This window comes from Cyprinodon variegatus, unplaced genomic scaffold, assembly GCF_000732505.1.
Source record: "Cyprinodon variegatus isolate N-32 unplaced genomic scaffold, C_variegatus-1.0 Scaffold0, whole genome shotgun sequence".
NCBI lineage: Eukaryota > Metazoa > Chordata > Actinopteri > Cyprinodontiformes > Cyprinodontidae > Cyprinodon > Cyprinodon variegatus.
In genome coordinates, this window is record NW_015150453.1 from 2,854,891 (window position 1) to 2,878,830 (window position 23,940).

General features: G+C 36.3%; 1 protein-coding gene across 1 annotated transcript in view; it reads left to right on the forward strand.

The window, feature by feature from the left end:
• atg5 (autophagy related 5) overlaps positions 1 to 17,791 on the forward strand; it is a 52,467-nt gene extending 34,676 nt beyond the window's left edge. Inside the window, exon 8 of the mRNA XM_015390726.1 lies at positions 16,359 to 17,791. Coding sequence (XP_015246212.1) covers positions 16,359 to 16,495 — 137 coding nt within the window. The 3' untranslated portion in view covers positions 16,496 to 17,791. The remainder of the gene's footprint in view (positions 1 to 16,358) is intronic.
• The last annotated feature ends 6,149 nt before the right edge of the window (positions 17,792 to 23,940 follow it).

Below are 23,940 nucleotides of genomic sequence, written 5' to 3' on the forward strand. Positions count from 1 at the left end.
AAATTTTTAATATCAAAAATGTATTTCTGTTTATTCTTTTTACATATTTTGTTGAAAGGCCAAATAAGGAATTCAAACCAAAAAAAAAAGTAATTTTCTGTTTTGTTTTATTCTTGGATCGTGCTTTAAAGGGTTAAAATCCCTAATCTTGTTTAGTCCATTTGCCAATTATTAATTTAACTGGCATGCATACGACGAGAAGGTTGGCAAGTTTCAAGTTTGCGTGAAATTTTACTTGGAAAGGAAAAAAAAAAAAAACCTTTTTTCCTTCCTTCTTTCCTAGCCTGATCTAACTGGTTTCTCCTCTTTGATCCTACATCTCTCTCTCTCTGGTGTAGTCTTGAAGATCATCTGTCTGCTGTGGATGTCTTTTATGTCTGTGACTTTAAATCTCTCCTTTTCTTTTCTCTCCTCCCTCTAGAGGAGTCTGCCAGCCTGCCTGGTTGATCAAGGTGAAAGTGGTTTTTGTCTAAAGTCGTTTGTTTGGTTTTCCCCGCTTCCTTGGCTGGTAGATGGGTTTGGTGATAGCCACGGATTATGGTGGCGTGTTTGGATTAGAGACCCCGGGAAGTGTGCTCAGGGACTTTGTAGGTTGCTGGTGGTGTATTGAGGGAGTGGTTTGCAGGTACTATTGTTCACGAGTTCAGAGAAATTCTTCTCGTTTTATCTCCAGGACCCTAACATATAACAAAAAGTAAATCTAGGGTTCTCTTCATCTCTGTGATCTTTCAAACATGAAATAACAACCTTTTTTTTTTTCTCCCTCCCAGTTATGTCTGGGAGAGGATTTCTGTTGACCCCTCTGGGACCCAGAAACCAGTTGCAGCAAACAAATAGGGGTGGCTTGCATTAAGAGCTGAAACAAGAAGGGGATTCCCAAACCTTCTGAAATCTATGGCCAAACGTTTGTGTTGCCGTGAGGCTACTGCCACACTGCATGAGCCAAACACAAAACATCATGTTCCTGTAAGCAGCGGTCAGCACTGACGTGTGTTCCAAACGTCTCATGCATTTTGTTTTTTTTAGAAGCAGGTGTGTTATTGAGCAAAGGTTTTTGGCACAACTTTTGTTTAGGTCCCTTACAAAAATCACAGCCCAGAAGGTAGTACTTCCCACACGTTCTACAATGACTGATAGGGAGTTCTCGTAACAGAGCTGTCTGTTTCTTTTATAAAGCTTTTTTTTTTTTTTTCCTTTGAGCTCAGTCTTGAAAGAACCTGTATTGATAAGTGTCTGTGAATAATAAAAGGAAACCCCCACATCATCATAATCCCCCCACAACTCCACCCTGACCCCTCCTTTTTAGCAGAGTGACAAATCCACTCCATTTTTTTTCAGCCCACATTTCCTCATCTCATTCCCATGTGTGGCACAGCCTACTGATGAATCCTCTGCTCCTCTCTATTTCACCAATACAGCTGTGCTTATCAAGCACTATGCTTCAATTTAGAGGCTGCAGGGGGAAGTGCAGGTTTCAGTGGCTGTTTTGATACAGATGATAGTGGGTTATGGTTCATATGCGGAGGCGTTTGAAAGGTGCACCAGACAGGGGAATTCAGAATGGCTAGAAAGCCTGCTTGGTGACGCTCTCTATTGTTGACTGAGAGGTGCTGTGCTTTAATCTCTTTGCTTTCTAATTCTATTCACAGCAGAGAGGCTGAAAAATAATTTGAACGTTGGAAAAATTGGTAAGAAGAACTTCTCAGTAAGAGTTAGACTGTGAAACCCTTCTATACAAAGACAGTTACTTCAGCTCTTTCTTAATGCTTTATAGGGAAAGTTACAGTTTTTGATCACTTGCAAACCCCTCATAAATGGAGTCCCCCCATCCCTCAGCGAGGTTTATATCCTGCCATTCAGCCAAGATACTATATAATATAAAAAAAGGTAAAAAGCCAAGTGAAAAGGTTAAAAAGCTAATTAAAAGGTTAAAAAGTGAAGATAAAAAGTTAATAAGTTAAGTTAAAAAAGTGAAAATGTGTTACTTTCACTCTGAGTGTTTTTCTTATAAAATCACTATTTTTCTTAATATTAGGTCAAGTGGTGGTTTCTTGTTATTACAATGGCCTTAATTTTTGCCATCAGAATACAATTCTTTGAATGTTGCAAAAGTTCTTGTCCTGTCCTCCAATAACACTCTTCAAAGTATTTAATGAGTGCCCTATAAAGGGTAAAGGCTTGTTAATTCTTTGTATTAAGGCTTTTTTTTTTATATATAAAAACCCTTTAAAGTTCAGGTTTTGTTGGTTTATGTGAAATTTTTATGAATATTTACAGTAATGTGTGTACACCACTGCTGTCTATCATAGATTTGTGTCCTTTTAAGCCAGTTTTTACTTGTTTACGTGATCAAAGAATATTTATTATCATGAAAAGATGATGAAATTAAATGAAACAGTTTTTAAATAATAAGTTTACTTAAGAAGAAAGTTATGCATATGAAAATATAAAGGCCTTATTGTTGAATCCTGCGTTCATTTGTAATTAACGTGATTTTTGGGTTCAGATTAACTAGCTACACCCAGGCCGGCCGCTGCCTGACCTGCAAAGTAAAAATAAACCCTCTAAATAGAAACTGTCCAGATATAGAAAGTAGGCCAAAAGATCCTAGTTCTAAAAATATTAAAAGCAACGTCAATATAACCTCTCAGCTTAGAAAGGGTTACACAGCCCTTTCTAAGACTTTGGGATCCAAGCAAACCACATTATTGAGCCTTACCAGGAGCTGCTGACCAAGATTACCCGAAAAGAGCGGTACACCTCATCCAGGAGGTCACAAAGGAACAAAGATCAAATAAAGCACCTGATGGCTCACTTACCTCAGCTGAGGTCAGGGTTTAATGATTCAACAGTAAGCAAGAGACTGAGCAACACTGGCATCAACAGAAGAGTCAACTGCTAAAAGAAAAAAAAAAAGAAAAAATGGCACCAAGATTTATTTAACTTTGCAAATTTGAAACATCTTCATGATTCTCAAGATATTTGGAAAATGTTCTGCAGATTGATGAGACAAAATTGGAGCTTTTTTAGGCTTGTATCCCAGCATGCCAGGTATAAAACTATACGGCCAATATTTAGGTAAAACATTAGTTTTGCTGCTTTCCTTCTATTTACAGGGTTTCAGCGGGTCATTAGAAGTCATTAAAAGTCATTAAATTATTATTTTCTAAATTATTTTCTAAATTAAGGCCTTAATTGGCATTAAAATTTATTTAAAAAATGTTAAAAACAATTTTGTCAGACATATTATATCACGATATATTTGCGTGGAACTGCTTCGGGTTGATCGCAAAGCTGTATGAAAAGAAGCTTGAGTTGGAGAAAAAGCTAGAGAATGGAGGTGGGGGGAAGCAAAGTTCAACAAAAGTGGCTGGAAAACGAGGAATTTGGGACATGGTTGCAGCCGGTCGACCCGTACCTGTTGGAGGAATTAAAATTATTTCTAAGAGCATTAAAAGAGCATTAAAAAGCATTAAATTTGAGTTCTTCATTCCTGTATAAAACCTGATTTAAAGGCTTTGCTGTAATTGATGGAACAATGAATTGTGATGTTTAGCATAAACTCCTTGGTTTATGCCAGGGTTTCTTAACCCAGGTCCTCAGGGCCCACTTTCCTTCATGTTTTAAATGTCTCTCTACTCAACCACACATGATTCAAATGATTGCATTCCTTGGCTGTTGTCCGTGACTGCAAATGCCTGTTGATAACATTTTCATTCAAGTGTTCATTCAGCTGTGTGGAGGCAGGAAAACACCGAAAACATGTAGGACAGTGGGTTCTGAGGAACAAAGGATAATATAAGGCTCAGAGTAGCCTGAAAAAGATTTCACAACGACTTAGTCAAAGCATGAACTTAAATATGATTGAGGAGGTATAGCATGTTGGAAAAATCCTATAGGCAAAAATAATTTTGCATAAAAGAATGGGTCAGACTTCCTCCCGTTTAAAAGACAGGTGGCCAGTTTTATCAGATGCTTCATTGAATCTGTTACTACCTAGGATGATGGTACTAGTTTTCCTTTTTACTTAAATCCAGGTTAGTTTGTGTAGCTTCTCCTATTTTAATGTGGTTCTAAATTGAAAAAAATTTTTTTGGTGTCACACTCTAACTAATCCTAAAATTACAAATTGACTTATCTTCATGTTATTAGGAGTATAATAATGATAATTGTCATAATTTACAGGGCTCGATGTCAACCATAGCCCGATCGCCCGGGGCAAGTAGTTTTTATTGTCGGGAGAGTACAAATTTCATTGCATTTGCCCGCCGGGCAATGATCTGCAATTTGCAATGATCGCAAAAAAAAAAAGTATCACTCAAAATTACTTTAAAATCACCGACATTCGCTGAAAACGACCCACAAGCGTAGCCGGCGCCATTTTAGTTGTTTTGTACACATTCTCGCGTGATTTGAAAAAGCCGCGTGATTTTCCGCTAGATGGCGTGATTCAGCTCTTGGGGAGAGAATTCTGCAGAGCAGCAGCTGGATGATGAATTTAATCTATACTATAATACACGCTAGATTAAACATGATCAGTCAGGGATTAGGAAAATAATAATAATTGTATGTGCACAGTGTAAATATGTCTATCATATGGCAGTCTTCTGCACAGTGGTCATTAAAAAATGTTAATAATTTTTTTTTTCTTAGACATTGGAGTGGTGCATTTAAATGTTATAGAGCTAAACATGTTAAATTGGCGAGTAGTAGTAGTGTAAGTTTTTAACCTGTCAAGTTTTTTTTAGATTTTTAACATTACATTTATATTTTTCCAAGCACACAACAGTTTAAAGCAAAGTTTAGTTTGAAAAGAATGTGCAGGAAGGATTGAAAAGCATGTTAACACGGTAATGTAGGCTTGAGTTCATTATCTGACGCATGCAGATACACACCAGGAACCTGGAAACTTACTGAATTACAAAAAAAACATTAAAAAAACAAACACGTTTCATTGATATATAGAAAAATTAATATTAGGAACTATATTTATCAAACATTATACTGGGCAAGTAAAAATTGTTTCTGGGCAAATGAAATGTGAAAGTTACTTGCCCGAAGGGCAAGTCTAATTTCCACTTTAGACTTTCCAAAGAAATCTGTTCCCTGCATTTAACCTGTCCTCATGAGGAGCAGCGGGCTTCTGCTGGGAAGCCCCCAGGGAGTAGCAACTGACGATTATTTTGCTTATCGATTAACCTGTCGATTAATAATCAGATAACGAAAGGTTCTTTAAAGAAGATTGTTCAAAGAATTTAACCAGGTGAAACTAAAACATTTCTACTTGAGGATAGAGCATATTGACAGATGAAAATGTTTTTTTTATCTTAAATCTAAAATATCTATACATTTAGTTTTTACAATTTTCATATATTTACTGCTCTACGTTGGTTGTTCTTTGTGCTAAAGGCATGTTTTAGAGTCTCTATATTCCAGTTACTGATTAATCGATGACTTAATTAGTTGCAATTATTAAAAATAATAAATTAAGCCGATTAATTGATTCTGCTCTGGCAGGGAGCATCGTAGGGCTAAGCGGTTTGCTCAGGGACCTAGCGAGGGCAGTTAGTGGGATTCCAAAGAAACAAGTGGCCTGCTCTAACCACGAGTCCACCAGATGATATCATTGGCAGAGCATTTTTATAGTTGTTTATTCTCTATCAAAAGTGCATTAATTTACTGCTTGCAGCTTCAAATAGCTTCAGCTGAACTGTTGCCATTCCTACGGTCAGAAATTGTTTGGTGAATCAGTTGGTGAAAACTTGCGGTCTTCCTAAATAACGTTTGGCTGCTCTTAGCTGAAAGAACATGTTGTCTTGGCTAACAGTAGATTACCGCTTAACCACAGGGTATGTGTTTTTGTGTCAACTAACTGCCATTTTTTATACAATTAGCAGCCTTGCCTAGAAACATGGTCATCAATATTGTCATAATGGTTTGGAGGAAAGCAACCATTTATAATACATTTTTTATAGCCTCCCTGTTTTGCGTAATCTGCTGTGCCTTACAAAGCTTTAGGTGGACTAAACAGATTACCGGTGACATTTTTTTGTCCAATTTGTGGTGTTGTCAAAATACACAACCTACAGGATCAGAATATGTCTGGTTAGTTTTTCAGGTACATTCAGAACTGTCTTTCAGAGCTTATTACTGGAAATTCATAATCCCTTATTGACAGGACCATGAAAATTAATACAAAAAAAAAAAACCTGTGTACAATTGGTTCCTCTTTCTTTCTTTCATGGTCAAGGTTTCATTAGACTTATTAGTAAATTATTCTGCTTGGGAAACAAATGTTGCTCTCAAAGAGTGCAACGATTTGCATTTTAACCAAACAAGTTCAGGTTTATAACTCAGATTAATCAAAGATGATTTGAATATAGATTTGAATGTATATTTAGCATGAAAATACTTTTTCTAAGGTTTATACAATGTTGTTCTTTTTGTTGTCGGGCATTTTAGATATTCCCAGAAAAGGGAGGGAATCAATCTTGGAAACCACCTAATATTTGACATTCCTCAGTATTGTCTATTGTTACATTAACCTTATGGTTACATCTGCACTTTTATGCAGCCTGGAGGGGAATTAAAGCCTCTGTATTTACTGTAATCACAGGTGATTTTTTTTTGTTCTGCCCTTTAATGTAACACAGACCAAGACTTGTTTTCCATTTAGTTGTAGTCTTAGTCTAGTTCTATTCAGCAGTTATTAACTGTCAATCTACAGGAATTTCAGCTGTGTAATATTTGCATTTACCGTACTTGGCTGCTTGAGCGTCTTATTACGTGTTATCACTTGTCACAAAAGTGACAACAGCATTTGAAATCTGAACTTAACTTATCAGGTTATCAGGTGACGTATTCAGCTATGCCGAAGAAAATCCACATTCAGCTTTTTAAAAGTTTCTGCCTTCAAAATGTCACTCAAACAGTTAATATGACACTTTAGACTTTGAAATTTACCACTATTAATGTCTATGAAACTTAGTTTTTTCAGAAGACATTCAAAATATTTTTGGTACTTAATATAAAACAAGGATTTAAAAAAAAGTGTTTATTCTGCTATAGAAAGATCAAACATTAGTAACATTATTGCCAAATAAAACCATGATAAAAAATTCTGTTGCACAAAGGAATAGAACTTTGTATATGTAAAAGGAAAAAAATCTAAATATTAAAACTTGTGGGCAGTTATCAGCGTTAATGCCAGACTCTTATCGGGTGATAAAAAAGATTTATTGCCGTTAATTTATTCTCGCAGTTGGGTTGGGAGCTAGGTCTATACTAATGATGACTTTCACCTTGATATTTTAGCACTGATGTATATCTGGGGGCAAAAAACCGAGTCAGTCTTCCAACCTGGGATACTCTATTTTTTGTGGCAAAAACACATTAAGAAATGAGCAAAAAAAAAAAGTATTAAAAAAGTGTCAAAATCTAAAAGATGGTAAAAAGATGACAAAATTACAGGTGATTTTTGCTAACTTAAAAAATTAAACCTGTTTGGAGGTAGCACACACATATCATGAATCCCTTTGGCAGAATTCAATTTAGCAATTTTAATCTAGATTAATTCCAAGATCACACTGAGATTAATCTAGATTAAACAAATTAATCTATGCCCACCATTAATTAAACTTTAAAATTTTATGAATTTTCCAAAAAATAAAAATAAAAATTGACATCACAGTTATCAAACCCTTTTTATGATTTTTGATTAGCTTTTTAAAAATTTCTACTGATACTTGATGTCTTCTTCTTTAGTGATGATCCCCAGGTCTGTGAGCTTAGAAGGCCTCACCACCATAACCCTAATCTTTAGCTTCCTTAACATATGTATGAGTTATATATAACAATTAAGCTTTGGAGTCATTGTTGAGTTGTTGTTTTGAGAAAGTGTTTTTCCTTCAGACTCCGTTATTTTAATATCTGCATTTATGTTTTCTATTAATTTCCACCCCCGACCTGAAAACATCACTATGCTGTATTATGAAATTAATCGTGAGGTGAAGTGATTGCAACATATGGAGCTACAAGGGAAAATGGCTTTGAAGCCTGAGGGTTACTCACAAGGTTGTTTTACTGGAAACATTCTGCACCAGCGAAGCCACCTTTACATGCATTAAATTTCATGTTAAGGCAGCAGAAGTTTCATTTCTTGTTCCTCAGGTCCTCAGGTGAAAGAATGACTGGATCCATACAGTAAAGTAAAATGACAAAACAACTGCAGATGTATATATGACAAAACAGTGCGGTATTTTGGCCTTGTTAGCGTGTTAAGCAACAATTCCTGAGATTATGATAGAACAAGTCTCAGCTGTTTTAACTGTGCAGGAATTAGTTTAGCAACCTTTACCCTTAAACATTAATCCAATTTATTTTTCCAAGATTTTTCTTCTGCTTCAACAACAATCCAAAGTATGTGACTGTACGTAGGTTTCTGAATGACTTAGCTGCAGGTGGCTGATGCCATAGACCTATAGAAATATGTGTTTAGAAGCGTGTGGTTTCTGTAAGTTAGTGGGGGTGTCGCTCACTGCAGATTTCCCCCTTTTCTCATAGCGAGACTGTAATACACCTACTCCGCCCACATCTTGGCAAAGCTGAATGTTAGTGAAGGGTGAGAAACACCTACTTGACAGGCAGTTGGTGTGTTTGTAAACCAGAGAAAGTGTCTTCTGATCATTGGTATTAGTGAAGCAGGATCACACCTTTTACTTTTTGTGCTTCTTAGATTAACTCTACAAGCTCACAGGGTTTTGCTCGTGTTTCAATCTGCTATCCATCGAAATGAAATCACTGTAACTGTTTATAGTGTCTTTTCAAATCTGTAAGGTTTTCTAGTAGAAATAGTCCATCAGGAACAAACAACTATTTTAATCTATTACATGTATGTATTATATTTGTTATAATATAGTAGCAATAATATTTCATATATAACATTTCTAACAATATTTTTAGTTAGACAAAAAACATTTTTTTTTATTTTTCTCTAAATATGGCCATGGATCCATTTTTTTTTACATTTAATTAAAGCTTTTTACCTTGAATTTCAGCAATTTATATGTATGTTTTTGCTTTTTAAAAGTAATTTATAAAATAAATTAAACAGTTCTGAAGAAGGGCAATACTCAGCATGTGACTTTACTGATAAAAAAAAACACTGATTGTATTATTTTCAGTTTGAGTTCCATTAAAAACACACAAAATCCCAAAGTATTCGTTTTAACGTATTTGTGAAATAGACTAGAATTGATTTAATAAAAGGTGCTGATGTTAAAATTCAATAGTTTTTAATAAGAATAAAAAATGTTTCAGCACTAGAACACCTAGAGCTATAGTACTAGAGCATGTTTTTAATAATTTTTATGGTTGCTCTTCAGTGGTTAACAACTTGCCACTGCCACAACAGCAGATCAACTCTTCTCAGCATACTCATACAATATATATATATTTTTTATTATTATTTTATTCACTTTAAAGAATTAAATTTTAATTTTTTTATGCTTTTGCTATTTTTACTCAAAATGCAGTTTAGATGCTAATTGAAAGTTTAGATGCTAAAAGAATTCATGCTCTTATTCTTAAAATACTCAGCCCTCCACAAAATTGAGGTTTAATTCGTTTAACTTTTCAACACCACATATGCAGAGTAACTAAATTTAGGAGTAGTGTTTGCTGAAAGGTAATTTAATTTTGAAAATTAAAACAAGTGGAAGCATCTTTTTAATTTTCCTTTCAACCAGAAAATGCATTTTTGATATCTAAGAGTGCATGGTAACTCGTTGTCAGAGAGGAATCTCCACCAAGTGGTCTTATTGGATATTTGATGCTAGGTTTGTGCAGATTTCTTTATGCCAGTTTCCCAGCAGGTGTTGGGTGGAGCTACTTTTCAGACCGTCAGTTAACACTCAGCCTCAACCGTCCTCCTGATATTACGTGGAACTAGAATGTCATGTACCCGGTGGGTTGCACAACTAGTGCATAAGTTTAGGTGTTTTTGTGTGTGCATTAATTTGTGTGTGAGTTTTGGACGGGTTGACGGGAAAGGATCCGCCATCATCCGTCATTCTCACACGCAATCAAGTACTTCACCTTTACTAGAGAGACAAACATCCAGATACAAAATCCCACCTTGCAGTTATTAGAACCTGCAATTCCAAATAATTCAGTATATTGCATTTAAATTAAAATCTTAAATATGAAGTAAAAAAGTATGTTCTCCCTTTGAGATATTTTCCTGTTAACAGCTGTGTAAAATAAATTCCAGCCTTAATTTTTTTCAACCTGTTTGCTGCAGAAATATTTGATCTGAATCAAATAATTTAATTCTTTATGTAATAAAAAGTCAGCATTTTGAATTCTAAGACAAAGTCATGCAAAGAATAAATAAAATCAACGTAGTCACTTATTTGCAAATAAGACAACAGATATATTGATTATTTTGTTTTTTATATTTTGTATGAGTTGATTTGAATATCTTGTATTGTGTAAAGTACTAATGAACCATTTGGATTTAAATATTTATAATATTATGGAACCGATTATGCATTTAGAAGTATATTGGTATTTTTAAAAAGAAGCTGAATTAAAAATAGATTTTGGGTCTAGTAAGGTCTACGGCTAGAATTGGAAAGGTAATCAACCTAATTCTTATTGTGAACTAAAGCCTTAATTCTTTAGTTTATTTTCCTAATACTTTCTAATTAACTACTACTTTGGATCCTATACTTTACATACAGGTTAAGAATAAGAGAAGTGGTTATAAGGGTGGAAGAGATCATTGGGCCTCCTGGGTAAAGCTCCAAGAGCCTGCATACAACATTTCTCTCAGCGCAGATGTTTGTTTCTTTTCGTATCTCTTCCTCTCAGATTTACACTTGTTGTTACCTGTAGTAAATGCTAAACACGTGCACGCATATGGTATTGGTTTTATCTTAGATTTAATCAGCTTCCCGTAAGAAAAAAAAAAAAAAGCTTGTGAGACGTTTTCAGAACATCTGAAGGTCGACAGTTGAAGGTTTTTGGCTGCCTGGATGTTACTGCATGGTCAAATATCATCTCTGCAAATTACACATCTTCAGCGGTTTCAGTAAAAGCGTTTCTCGCAACAAACGTTTTTCGGTCGCGTCCTTTCAGCAACGGGCGGTATCAGTCACAGGAGGCCAGCACATCCGGCGCCATGCTCGTGCATGCATACCACATGTTGTCAGAATGAAAGGTAAAAATTCAAATCCTGTTGCCAGTGCATTCAAAAACAATCAACTGTCATTTTACTGTGCTTCATAACTGAAAGCACAGTCACAGTCACTTTAGTACTTTCTCTCTTCTTCCTCTGTCTCATCCACCACAGAAGTGGTATTAGTGTCGTGTCTGATGTGGTCTGTCTCACCTCGTAACTATTTTTTTTCTCTACACAATCGTTTCCTCAGGTTTAGTCTTTTTTATCTTTTTTAATCAAACCATCTCCTGACTTATGTCTTTCTTTATGTTTGTACTCCCCCCCCCCAAAAAAACTCACATATCTTTACTGATCTCATCTCTCCTTGTCGGTCCATTTTTACTTTCTTGGCTTTGTTCTTCTGGTCCGCTCTACTTTTCTGTTTTACAATTCATTTCTTCCCTTTTTTACCTCCACTTTTTCAGCCTTGTCTTCATGTTTGTCACATTCTGCTCTGTCTTTATGGTGTTAAAGAGCAATATAATGCAAAAGCAGTCCTAATAGGTTGCACACCAAACAGTTTCAGTTAGAAATACTAGAAATAACATGCATGGATGGATTTTTATGGTGAAATGTATACATAAAAAAGACAGCTTAAAGTCGTAGAGAAGTCATATTTAAGTTTCAAATAATTCATCAAATCATAAAAAGAATCCTGTCTTAAAATCTGCGGTGTTTTTTTGTTATCTTCTACAGGCCAGTTAGTTATATGTAGGCTTGTACACCTAAATTGGGCCAATCATAAATCAACGGTCATAGCATCTTGATCCATATGTCGCAGCTAATATACACAATGCTTGAAATAAGAAATACGAATAATTTACTTTCCCATTGAGTTCAGTCCCAGTGTTCACGGGGATGGACGTCTGTGTCTTCGGCAGGCTTAAAGCTAACAGAACTGGCAGCGTTGCGAGGCAAGGGCTCAAACATGTACGGCTGTAAGCCTTCTACACCTAACCAAGCTTCTGCCGCCCTGGCGTCCTCTTCCACAACGTCTTCGCCCCCGTTTTTCTCCTCTAAATAAAAAAAAGGAAGACGGAGGAGACTCATCCACGACCTCAGACACAAAACTCTCCCCCTCCTGCATGTTTCTGCTGTCCATAGCGTTCCTTGATAGTGTCGTTTCTAAGTGTTACTTGGTCCCAATTAAGGGTGTGCAAATTAATCGTCATGGCGATGCATCGCGATTCTAATTTTTGTGATCTACTGCATCGATTCTTGAAGGCAAGAATCGATTATTTAAAAAAAAAAATAAATAAATAAATAAAATACATGAATGGTTGGCGCACATCAGCCAAACCAAGTGGAATACAACTTCCAGTCCAGCAGATGTCGCTGCGGATGTGTTGACGCCCGCTGCTTTGTGTTACAAGCATTTCCGGCCGTGGGGTACTGAGACGAGTCATATGAAATAAAACATGGAGGACACTATGTAAATTCGCCCCGCGGCTCCATCACATTTCAAGTCAGATGCTTGGATACATTCTGGCTTTAAAAACAAAGAAGGTAAAAATTAAATTGATATGATGCACGTCATTTGCAAAAGGGGAAATATACATTTGAATGTTTTCATTTCATTGGTTTAAAGGGCCACTGAGGCCATGTAAAAGGTACTGATTATCCTTATTTTGTTATTTTAAGTTTGATGAATCCTAAGATCTTTTTGTCAGCGTGTCCACGCCAGTAATAGTAATATTTCTGTCCAGTATTTGTTTTCATGACAACACCTTTAAAAGTTGTTTAAATAAATACAGCTATGTATGAATTCAGTTGCTTTCAGTTATGTATCAATTGAAGACACGATCCAGATCACACCCAGCCAGTCAGCCGCTGGTAATGGCTGGATCTTTTTCTTACAATCTTCAGTGAAAATATCGCAATGCATCGCAATATTTCAAGTATCATGATGCATCGTGATAGAATCTTCCGCCACAACAATCCCACCCCCTTGATAAACGACAGATCACATTCACTTTATTCACTGGTGTAAAGTCGTTCACCACTCGGGAGAATCTGGAACTGCAACCGTTGGAACAGCTGCTTCCATACGACTTGAATAAATACTCAGAACATACAACATAGCTCCATTAGAACGTGTAACAGTTTATGTCAGTCGTGTTGAACTTATCAGCCTCTACTCCATACTGTAAATCATCAAAACATCTGAACAGCCATCGTTCTTTAGTTTTTGTATGTGTGCAGGAAGAGAGTAGAGAGGAGTTGATCATGTTTAATTTACTTAGATATGTGGCATTGATGGAGTTCAGAAAAGTGTAACAGCAATATCGTTGGTGTTGTAATACTTTTAACATTCTCAGAGTTTAGGACAATATATATATATATATATGTATGTATATGGTGTTTAGTGCTCATTGAAAGTCAATGGGGATGATCACACCCAACATAATTTTATGCAAGAGGTCTTGCATAGGTCCGACTGCGACAGAGCCCAGGTATATTGGACCTACGCAGCAATTCATTTGCAATTTTGTGGGACTGACAGGAAGAGAGACGAGGTTACGAAGTAAAACACATCCGCTTTGGTTGAAAATACAAAATAAAGTCTTTTAAGCGCACAGAAAAAACAGTCATTTTGGGGTTTACATAGACAGAGTATTTCATTTGAGACACTGTCAGACTATTTACCACTTTGTTTTAAAGAGCACTAAATGGGATGTAGCTGTGTTTATTCTCATTCAATAATCCATATGGAAGAGACTTTGTTCTGTTAGCAATGCTCTTAGACTCAGAGGAACGGTAAAACTTGGCTCCATGAATTCCATTAACACACCAAAGCGTACCATGCTAATTGCCCGCATGCCTTTCTCTATCATGTTAGAAGGATGTGGCGATAGAAAATTAGGAAATTGCACAAAACATTTTTGAGCACAGGAGAGAAGTTAAGCTGCTGTGCAATGAATGATGCTAAACGGACGCTACTTTGGTGATAATGGAGTTTATCAAGTATGTTTATTCAAAGAACTGAATAAAGTTAATTCTGCATCCTTGTCTCTATTTAACCGTTTAAATAATCCTGGACCCGGCTCTGGATTGATTCATGTTTTTGCTGAAGCATCCTTCCACTATGGCATTACTTCTACAAATACCAGTGAGACTCTTCTTGAGAATCAACTCCGTTTACCTCTAGGGGACAGTGGTAACATTAAAACCCTTAAAGAAATTCATTTTAAGTGGACATTATCAGTTACACAGAAGAAGAGGAAAAACCTCTTCAAAATAAAAAAATATAGTCTACTCATAATACTGAAGAAAAAAATCTCAAATTTTTACATGAATATGCCTTAAGTTAAAAAGAAAGGAAAAGAAAAGAGCAGCTGGTCTACAGAACAATGGAAAAACTAAGCAGGATTGTAAAAAGAAAAATTAGTCATTAACATCTGTGGTCATTAACATCTGTAAGTCGCATATTGAGTGGATTAGAGTCTGACAAAAATGTGATTATGACAGAAGAGTTGGGAGACCCGACTTTTTTTTGTGGATTTTCATACAGGATCAAGAATATACATAAAAGATCAAATATAAACATGCATGTTCTGATAGTATTTTATTAGATGAACCTTAGCAAAGTGTACCTCAGACAAATGTTTGGAATAATTCCTGTTTGCTATATAGTTTTTATCTGAATAATCTGAGAGATTTGTTAAAGCTTTTCTATCTAAGTAAGCCCAACCGATTGTAATGAGTCATCGACTTTGCAAGATTCGCTCTTCATGGATGAGCATTTAGCAGTGGTAGACATTCGATTGGATTCTGTCGTTGACAGCAATCCCTCACACAGCACATACATGCAGCCACATGCGTCTAACAAAACCAGGCTGAGCATCAGACCATAACTGTGGTTGAAAATATTTAATACATTTAGGGCCCTAGTTTTGAAAGGCATCTTGTTGCTTCACGCCGTTGTCTGAATGCCAAGACTAACTTAAATATTCTGTGTTGTGATGTTTATCTCAATCAAGCAGCCACTAGTGTCAAAGTTTGAGCCATTTAGACTTTGATCAGGACTACAGTTGTGCAGTTTCAGATGGCCTTCTATCTCCATTATTGAACATGCAATGTACCAGGACTAATGGAAATAAAACCACACCACGATAGTACCTACACCATAGTTAACAGTTTGAACAGCTTTTAGGGGCATCAAAACCTCACCCTAATGCAGGGGTGGGCAATTCCAGTTCCTGAGGGCTGTTATCCTGCAACTTATAGGTGCGCCTTTGGTTTGACACACCTGAATCAAGTAACTAGATGATCGAGAGGACTCTGGAGGAACTGACTGCTTCTTGAGAAGGTAACTCACCCATTTGATTCAGATGTGTTGGACAAAGGGTAAATCAAAAAAATTGCAGGATACCAGCCCTCAGGAAGTGGATTTGCTCACCCCTGCCCTAATGGCTCGAGCTTTGTCCCTTCTGAGCAACAAACTTTGGTCTTAAAGGCACCCATGATGCTCTTTATCACTATTCTGTTTATTTTTTGGTCAAACAAGTATTTGCTTTTATTCTGGTATCTTCCGTCTGGAGTCACTCTACAACGCCTAACAGGCTTTGGTCAGGTGGACCTTCAGAACCACTTTTGTAAAACATTTAGATTCAGAAAGCTTAGAAACAACCTTAACTGGTTTGTTCAACTTTGACTTTCTGTGGGTTAGAGAAAAATCTACATTGAAGAACATGTTTTAGAATTCCTTAATAATACACTGGAAAAATGATCTAGAAATAAGTAAAAATGTCTTAAATTAAGTGTATTTAACGCTTAATTTGAGTAGGAAAATGTGATAGTTTGCCAGTGGAATGAGTATTTCCACTCCCATAATAAGATAATTAGATAATATGCAGTTGAAATAAGACAAACCAATTGTGTTTTCTAATTTGAAGAGTAAATTGTCTTGTTCAATTGGCAAAATGTTTCTTTTACCTCCTCAATCCAAGAACAAATGCACTTATTTTAAGAAAAAATAACTACTTATCTAGATGTCATTTTTTTCCCAATGATTTTTGTTATTCCGCAATAGTGACAGTTCAAATATAACCTTAAAGAAGCAGATCTCATGTTGGTATGATGTGGAATTCATCATTCATTCGTTTGTGATGCTAATAGCTGTTCTGTCTCTGTTCAGGTGAGGTGAAGCGTTACCAGATCTTGATCCACGGCATCGAACCTCTGCTGGAGACTCCTCTACAGTGGCTCAGCGAACACCTGAGCCATCCTGACAACTTCCTGCACATCTGCGTCGTCCCTGTGCCCACAGACTGAGGTCCCACCTCTACACCCTATCGTGCCAATGACTCATCGACCAATCACCTGCCAGCGGGGTAACCTCATGGTTACATGGTAGCACTTCTCTCTGGAGACTTGGGACTAACAGACAATAATGGAGGACGATCTGAATATTTGATATAAATATGACATGACAGGAAATGCGACGATTGACAAATGTCCCACGTTTGTTGACATTTCCATCAGGTCATCACTCCTCCTTTCTCCTCCGAAACTCTGAACGCAAACGACGAAGAGAACTTTTCTTCAGTGTTTCTGTTAAGTTCCATATATTCTCCAAATAACCAAATATATACACTGGGGGCAAACCTATTTTTTAAATCTCCCTCCTCCTTCTCGTTATCAGGCTGTCTTGGAAACAGGGAAGCTGTATTTTTGCTCATTTTTTTTGTGGAGGACGATGTGGCGTCAGGTTCTGCTGAAATTGCCTTAGATGTCACACTCTTGCATCAAGACTGACATGATGCTGATCAGTTTACATCACAGCCTGGAGAAATGCTCACCTTTAAAGAATAATATATCAAAACTGTTCTGTTGCATCAATTTAAATAAAGCGCTTGAGCGATGAACGGCCCTGGAGGTTTTGCAGAATTCCCAGGAATTGAGTTGGAATAAACTCTTCTTAGGTCTGCTGAGTTCAAACTCTAATTCTGAGCTATCTGAAAAATAACAATTTAGAATGTCTACATTTCTATAGAGCACTGTTCTTTCCCTGTTAATGAAATGTTAGTTTAACTTAAATAAACAATTTGTTTCATTCTTCCTTATATTCTATTAAAACATGAAGTTTAGAAACCTGTGATTATTAAACTAACGGTTAAACGAAATCTTGTTTTCTGTACTATAACATATTTTACTGATTCTGCAGAGATAGAATCAGATCCAGTTTTTCCACATGGGATCTTCATTTTTTTTATGAGGCTAAATTATTATATTTGGAGGTCGCTGGGAAAATGGTCCACACATCTTAAACTGCAGGTGTTGATTTCTGTGCCTCAGTGCAGCGTTCAGCTTGGTTTAATAGTCTGTTTTGTGAGACTTGGCCCAAGCTTCTTTATCCACAGCCTTGCATGAACGGACATCTGGTTTTGTTTGTCTTGATGAGACTGTTAGCTTTAAGTGTGCAAACTTTCTGGGATCATTTAAAGCATATTTAAGCTTGCAGACAAATAAAACTGGCAATATTAAAAGAGATGATAAACCAGTTTTAAACCATTAGCTTGATTGAGTTTTCCCTCCAAGCGCTGGCTGCCCATAGATTTTTTTATTTTTTAGAATTAACGTTATTGTCTCAGTTAAGAAAAACAGGTAAACAATCTTTTTTTTTAGTCCATATATCTAGTCTAAATGTGGTGTATAAACAGCGGCACTAATGATCAGGCTCGGTTTGTTGAACAGCTTTTCAGCCCCATCAACAGAGTCGTACATATTAATGCCTTTTCACCTTGTAATTTAGCTTTGACATTTGCACAATGTTCTGCCCCCCAAACACTTTGCTTATCTAGTTACACAATAAAAAAAAGGAAAACAATTTAGACATTTTTTGCAACTATCATTCAAGCATATAGTAATACAATGCTGATTCTCCCCTACCTGTTTATTCATACTACGTTCCCCTCCTTTGCACGTTAGACACTTTAACGCCAGAACACACCAAATCATGTCAGAAGAGATTGTGACACTTTGCACTCATTGAAAGTCAATAGGAATGATCACAACCGACACAATTTTAATCAAGGGGGTTGCGTAGGTCAGACTGAGATAGACCCCAGGTCTATTTTAGTCAGACTACCCAGTAATTCAGCGGAAATTTCATGGGTCTGACAGGAAGAGAGATGCGGTTAAAAAGTAAAACACATCCGCTTTGGGGGAAAATACGAAATAAAATATTTTATTTGCACTGCGAAACAGTCAGTTTTGGAGCCACACATTACGTATAGCGGGACAGACTCGTGCAAAAAGAAATCAATGAAACATTAGAAAAATATACCAAACCTATGATTGTTCAGGGGGACAGAAGACGGATAAATTAGTGATCCTCTCGGAGAAACAACGACGGACAGAAAGCACGATGAGGCTGAAACTCAGCCTGAATAAAAAACTATTGCATGACAGGAGAATCGGCCCAAAAAGGGCAAAAAATCGTAGTGTATGCCCACGTTGGTGTAGACACCTTTAGTGTCTACACCTAAGATGTGGACACTAAAGGATGTTGTCTCAACCATAGAGTTACCAAAACTATTAAACACAGCAAGCTGTTTAAAAGTACTTTATAACACAGGACTTTAGTCTGTATTTTATCTTAGGTCTACACATCCAAGCCACATGAACAATAAACAGCATCATAGCGTCATTAAATCTGTTTAGATTTAATTTAATTTAGTCATTGTTGATGCAGCAAGTCAGGGCAGGTTTTTTAGTTAAATTGATCTGCAGAAAATAAAGAACATAAGTTAAAACTATATGACAGACAAGAAATACACTAGATAAAATGTATTTATTAAATTTAAAAATCACATAAACAAATGAGCTGAATGAAAAACCAAAAAATAGCAAAGAAATTAGTAAAAAAAAAGTTAAGAAATCTTGTACACTTATCAAAAATCAGCAGCTAAAAATGATTTTAATCCATAAAACAAAGTAAAATTAGAGACAATGATGAAGTTTCTGAAATAAAAGCAAGGTATTACTTATTTTGCTGTAAGGTTTTGCTTGAATCCTGGGTTATAATGACAAAGTTATGAGAGACCTTTAACCTTTCTATGAAAACTTTTTATACATCAATGTTCAATGTTCAGTCAAAGTTTTTAGGACAAAATAAAAGGAAATAAATCATTACCACAAAATAATACATTTTAAAATAAAACGTCCCGCTAAGTACTGAAATTTACAATTAATTCATTACATTATATAAATAAATATGCAATCAATTAAAAAAAGAACATTATTTCACTCTGCATATATTTAGTTCACGGTTTCCATGCAGCAGGTTCATCATAAAAAAATTGAAAACTGAACTTGAGCCCCTAAACTTGGTGTGATTATACGCATTTTTTTTTAATATTGATATTAATATATTTTCATTATTTAAAATTATAATTCCTTCTTTTCTGATGGGACATTACCTTTTGTTATTCCACATTTTCAATTTCATTGTTTGTCTAATTTATGCATTTATTGATTAGATCCATTTATTTTGCTTAATATGATATTCCACATAATATTATATGCTATTATGCAACTGTAAAGATTTTTTATATATTGATATAGTTATCTATTTTATTCTGTCCCATTGAAGCCTCCATAATTGTGTTTACTATGAACACGACTTATGTAATAGTAAAAAAAATATATATATATATATATATATATATATTTGACAAGATATATTTACCAGTGATGCTTCAGATTTTATTCTTGTTTTTTCATTTAATTTTTTATTTCTTTAACTATTAAAATAAGGGAAAGAAAACAAAAACAAGTACATCTTAAAGACATATATTTGTAGCTCTAATGATTCTATGTTGTTTTTTTATAAGTTCTATAATAACCAGTCAACCCCAGCTTCCCCCCTGCTTTCTCTTTTTATTTTATTCATCTTTTTAAGTATGTCTCTCTCTCTCTCTCTCATGTGTTTTAGTGCTGACACTCACCCTCCCTCTTGCTCTTCATCTCTCCTGGTTAATTATCTGTTGGCATCCACTCGCTGCTAATGAGACCGCTAAACTGTCCAGACAGGCCTGGGGCTGCCCTGTCACTCTGTGTGCTTTCAGGGAGTCGAGGGCTGCAGTGTGAGTGTGTGTTCATAATTACAGACATCATTTATAGCCCCCTGCAGGTGTGTGTGTGTGTGTGTGTGGATTCAGATGTCTACAAACACAGAGATTCTCGTCTATTGTCCCAATGCCAGTCTGCTAATTTAAAGTGTATGTTGTTTGAGTGATGTCACACATCATGTCATCACATCAAGCTTCCTCACTGCTGTTTTTGCCTCCAAGAATGATCGGATGGCGGGTTTTATGGTGTTGAGTCAAAAAGCCGCCACTCGGCGTGGGGTACCGCGTCTGTTTTTGTGTGTGAAAATGTGTTTTGTATACTACGGGGCTGGAGACATGGTGATGAAGGGCCTGACACACGCTTTAATGGGATTTCCCGGCCCGTCATCCATCCCCCACACTGTACGATACACTTATGCAGAGGTGGCTCAGAAAATAAAAGCCGAGTGGGAGTGTGGTGCTTAGTGAGGGGCGGGTATGGAATGAGTTAAATTGTTTGCAGAAATCTATTTCCATCTCGGTTTGAGATGTTTGAGACCTGAATCAGAACTGATACCATCATTCTTTCGTCTTCTGTCTGGTTCTCCTAGACAAGCGCTGACCACGTTTTTTTTTTTTTTGTTGGAAAAAAAAAAAAATCTCTCATTAGCTTAAGCAGAAGCCAAGCAGTCTCTGAAGTTCATTATTTTCAAAACACTTGGTTTCACGTTCCTTGTAAGTCAACACCAGGGTTAGGATCCCCCATCATGGTTTCACATTTCTAAGAACCTTTGCACACCTGAAAGCCTGAACTAAGGTTAATCATTTTGGTAAATTATGAACAAATCTGTGGTTTCGAAAAGAATTTCATGCTCTTACTCTCACTGATCACATATTTCTATTTTGATAAATATCAGTAAACACTTTTATTCTTATATAATACTCTAGAGATTTAACTTTACTTTAACTTAAAGGATTTCTTTAAGTGTTTGCACTCAAATTTTCTCTTATAATTTCAGGGCCGAATGTGTTTTCAGTGGTGGAGAAAACTGAAGGTTGTGGGTCTTTTTCCTTCTTCCTCCTGCCACATGTTGATGTGCCCCTTGGCAAATCACTTAATCCCAGGTTTCCTTCCGCTCTGTGCATCGGTGTATGAATTCATGGGTGTTTATGAGTGCTATTCAGGATGTGGATCTAGTGTAAAATGCTAAGTGGTTATGACTGGAAAAGCACTATTTACATTCAGCCCATTCAAAAAGAGAACATCAGGCATTAAACAAGTTCAAACCAATTATCAATCTCTCCACAGGAATCAGACACTGATGATCTCACAGACCTTTAGCTAACAATAATCTTAGAAGTTTTAAGATTTTTGCTTCTGTTGCCTTTTCTTTCTTAGATTCACATATGCTGAAGCTGCTCAGTCATCCAGGTCATAGTCATTCCAAAAAAGTAAAAAAACAAACTGGACTTTGTTTTCAGGTTTGAAGATGTTTCGCTTCCCATCCAGGAAGCTTTTTCAATTCATTTTCAATTGAAAAACCTTTTTTTGGAAATAGATTCACATATATTAATAGCAGTTTGTAAATTAAAAAAAGCCAAGCTGTCATAGTGGGCTTTAAAGATCTGACCCACATGCAGAGAACCACTCAGAGACCAAGGGTAAAAGGTAACTGGTTTATTGAGGGTTAGCAAAACACAGATGGAGAGAGATATTCTGCTGGGTAATACTGTTGGACCTCAGCGGACTGGTGAACCGGAACCGGAAACTCTGAAGGGGAGATCACAATGATCAGTTCAGGAACCGTGAGAAAAAAAAAAAACAGAGGCTAGTATATTGCTTGGAGGCACTCATGCTTTGGGGGGGCTCTGGGTTATTCCTTGGATCCAGTTTGTGGGGTTAAATCCAGAGAAGAATGAACTCGTTGGAGAGCGGAAAGGCAAACTAACGTTGACCCAGAGGAGCAAAGGAGCGGACTGTCACTTGGTTTTCCAGAAGTGGACTTCAACGGATCATGTGGAGGTTTCCCCTTTGCCCAGTGTGACTCAGTTAATCCTTCCAGGGAGGGTAGAAGGTCCAGGCTTATCCAGTGATACAGGAAGGCTTCCTGCCGAAGAACAAAGACAAAGCAAGTTTAGACTCAGGAGACAAGGCTAAGGTTAGACTCTGCTAATCTCAGTTTGGCTAGAGTACCCAATACTGGCAAACACTTTGACGTCGAGGTAGTGACAGCCCGCTGCTCAAATACTCCTCTGGTAAAGACCCAACGAGCCGCAGGTGTGCATGGTGGCCCAACGAGAACAGTGCACCATCTGTTGGTGGAGAGAAGAAAAACACAAAAACCCACACAAACTTGTCATGAACCAAGGACAGATGGACCCAGTATTCAAGGAGAGACGGTCAGTAGGAAAGTTCAAAAAGGTTTATTAAATAAAACAAAAAGTAAAGTGGAGCTGTGGCTCATGGACACTGCAGGATGGGGAACCAGAACTTGATGCAGGAACCTTTAAACTGGTCTCCACCTTGGAGCCAGGCTTACTTGGATAAAAACTGAACCTCCCCACATATAGAGCCAAAAACCCAGAGGACTCAGCAGGGGAGGAACAGTGGACGATTAGGAGACGAGACAAACACAAAACCGTCTTTCCACTGGCCGCCATGATCCAGGACATGAACCAAGAAAAAAAACTAAACAGACAGGCTAACAGAAAAACAGTAAGGATCTGGCACTGAATGCTCAGGCTGAACAGAATATAACCAAGAGGAAACAGGTGAGAGAAATAAATTATAATTGAGGCAGGGAGGGAAAACGACAGGTGACAGGAATGACTAATTAAGGGAGAGCAAACAGGCCAGATCATGACAAAACTGGAATCCTAACACAAGCTAAGTTTAAATAAAATGGGTAAAAGTTTTGATTGTTGGTTCTCCAAGAGAGTACAAAATTCCTGGGGCTTGAAATGGAAAAAAATAAGTGCCTGCACTCCCCTTAATGCTATACAAAAAAAAAAAAAATAAATAAAAATGTGTCAGAAATATGTATAATATTTAATACATGCCTATTTTTGATCATTAGATCAATATTATTATTTCAAATAAATTAAAAAGGACAGTGAAACCACTTCTATTAATTACAAATCTCATGTGTTAATATATATATATATATATACACATAGATATATATATATATATATAGATATATATATACATATATTTATTTATTTTTTTTAACTATAGTAGTTAGTCATAATAACATATTTAAAATAAAAATGTTTTATATATAAGAGAAGCAAATATTTTTGCTCAGGAAAAAGATGGAAGAAAAAGATTTTTCTAACATCACTCTATAGGACGAGTCTTAATCATACTCCCCATTGTTGAATGTTATTCATTGTACTTAGTTTGTTTCCTCTTTTCAATTCCTCCTAAAATCTGTTGAATTTGTTAATTTCCCTCAGTATTGGGTAAAACACTTATTTTGTGTGGAAATGTATGCACCATTATTGTTGAAAAATTAAATCTAATTTATAACAAGATTTAAAGTTCTCCTTTTAATTGTCAAGTATGTTGTTAAAACATTGATATTTAGAATATATTTTTGAAATAAAAATCATTGTTTAATTCTGGGGGGACCACGTAGTATTTGCAAGGCCCCTTGCAATATT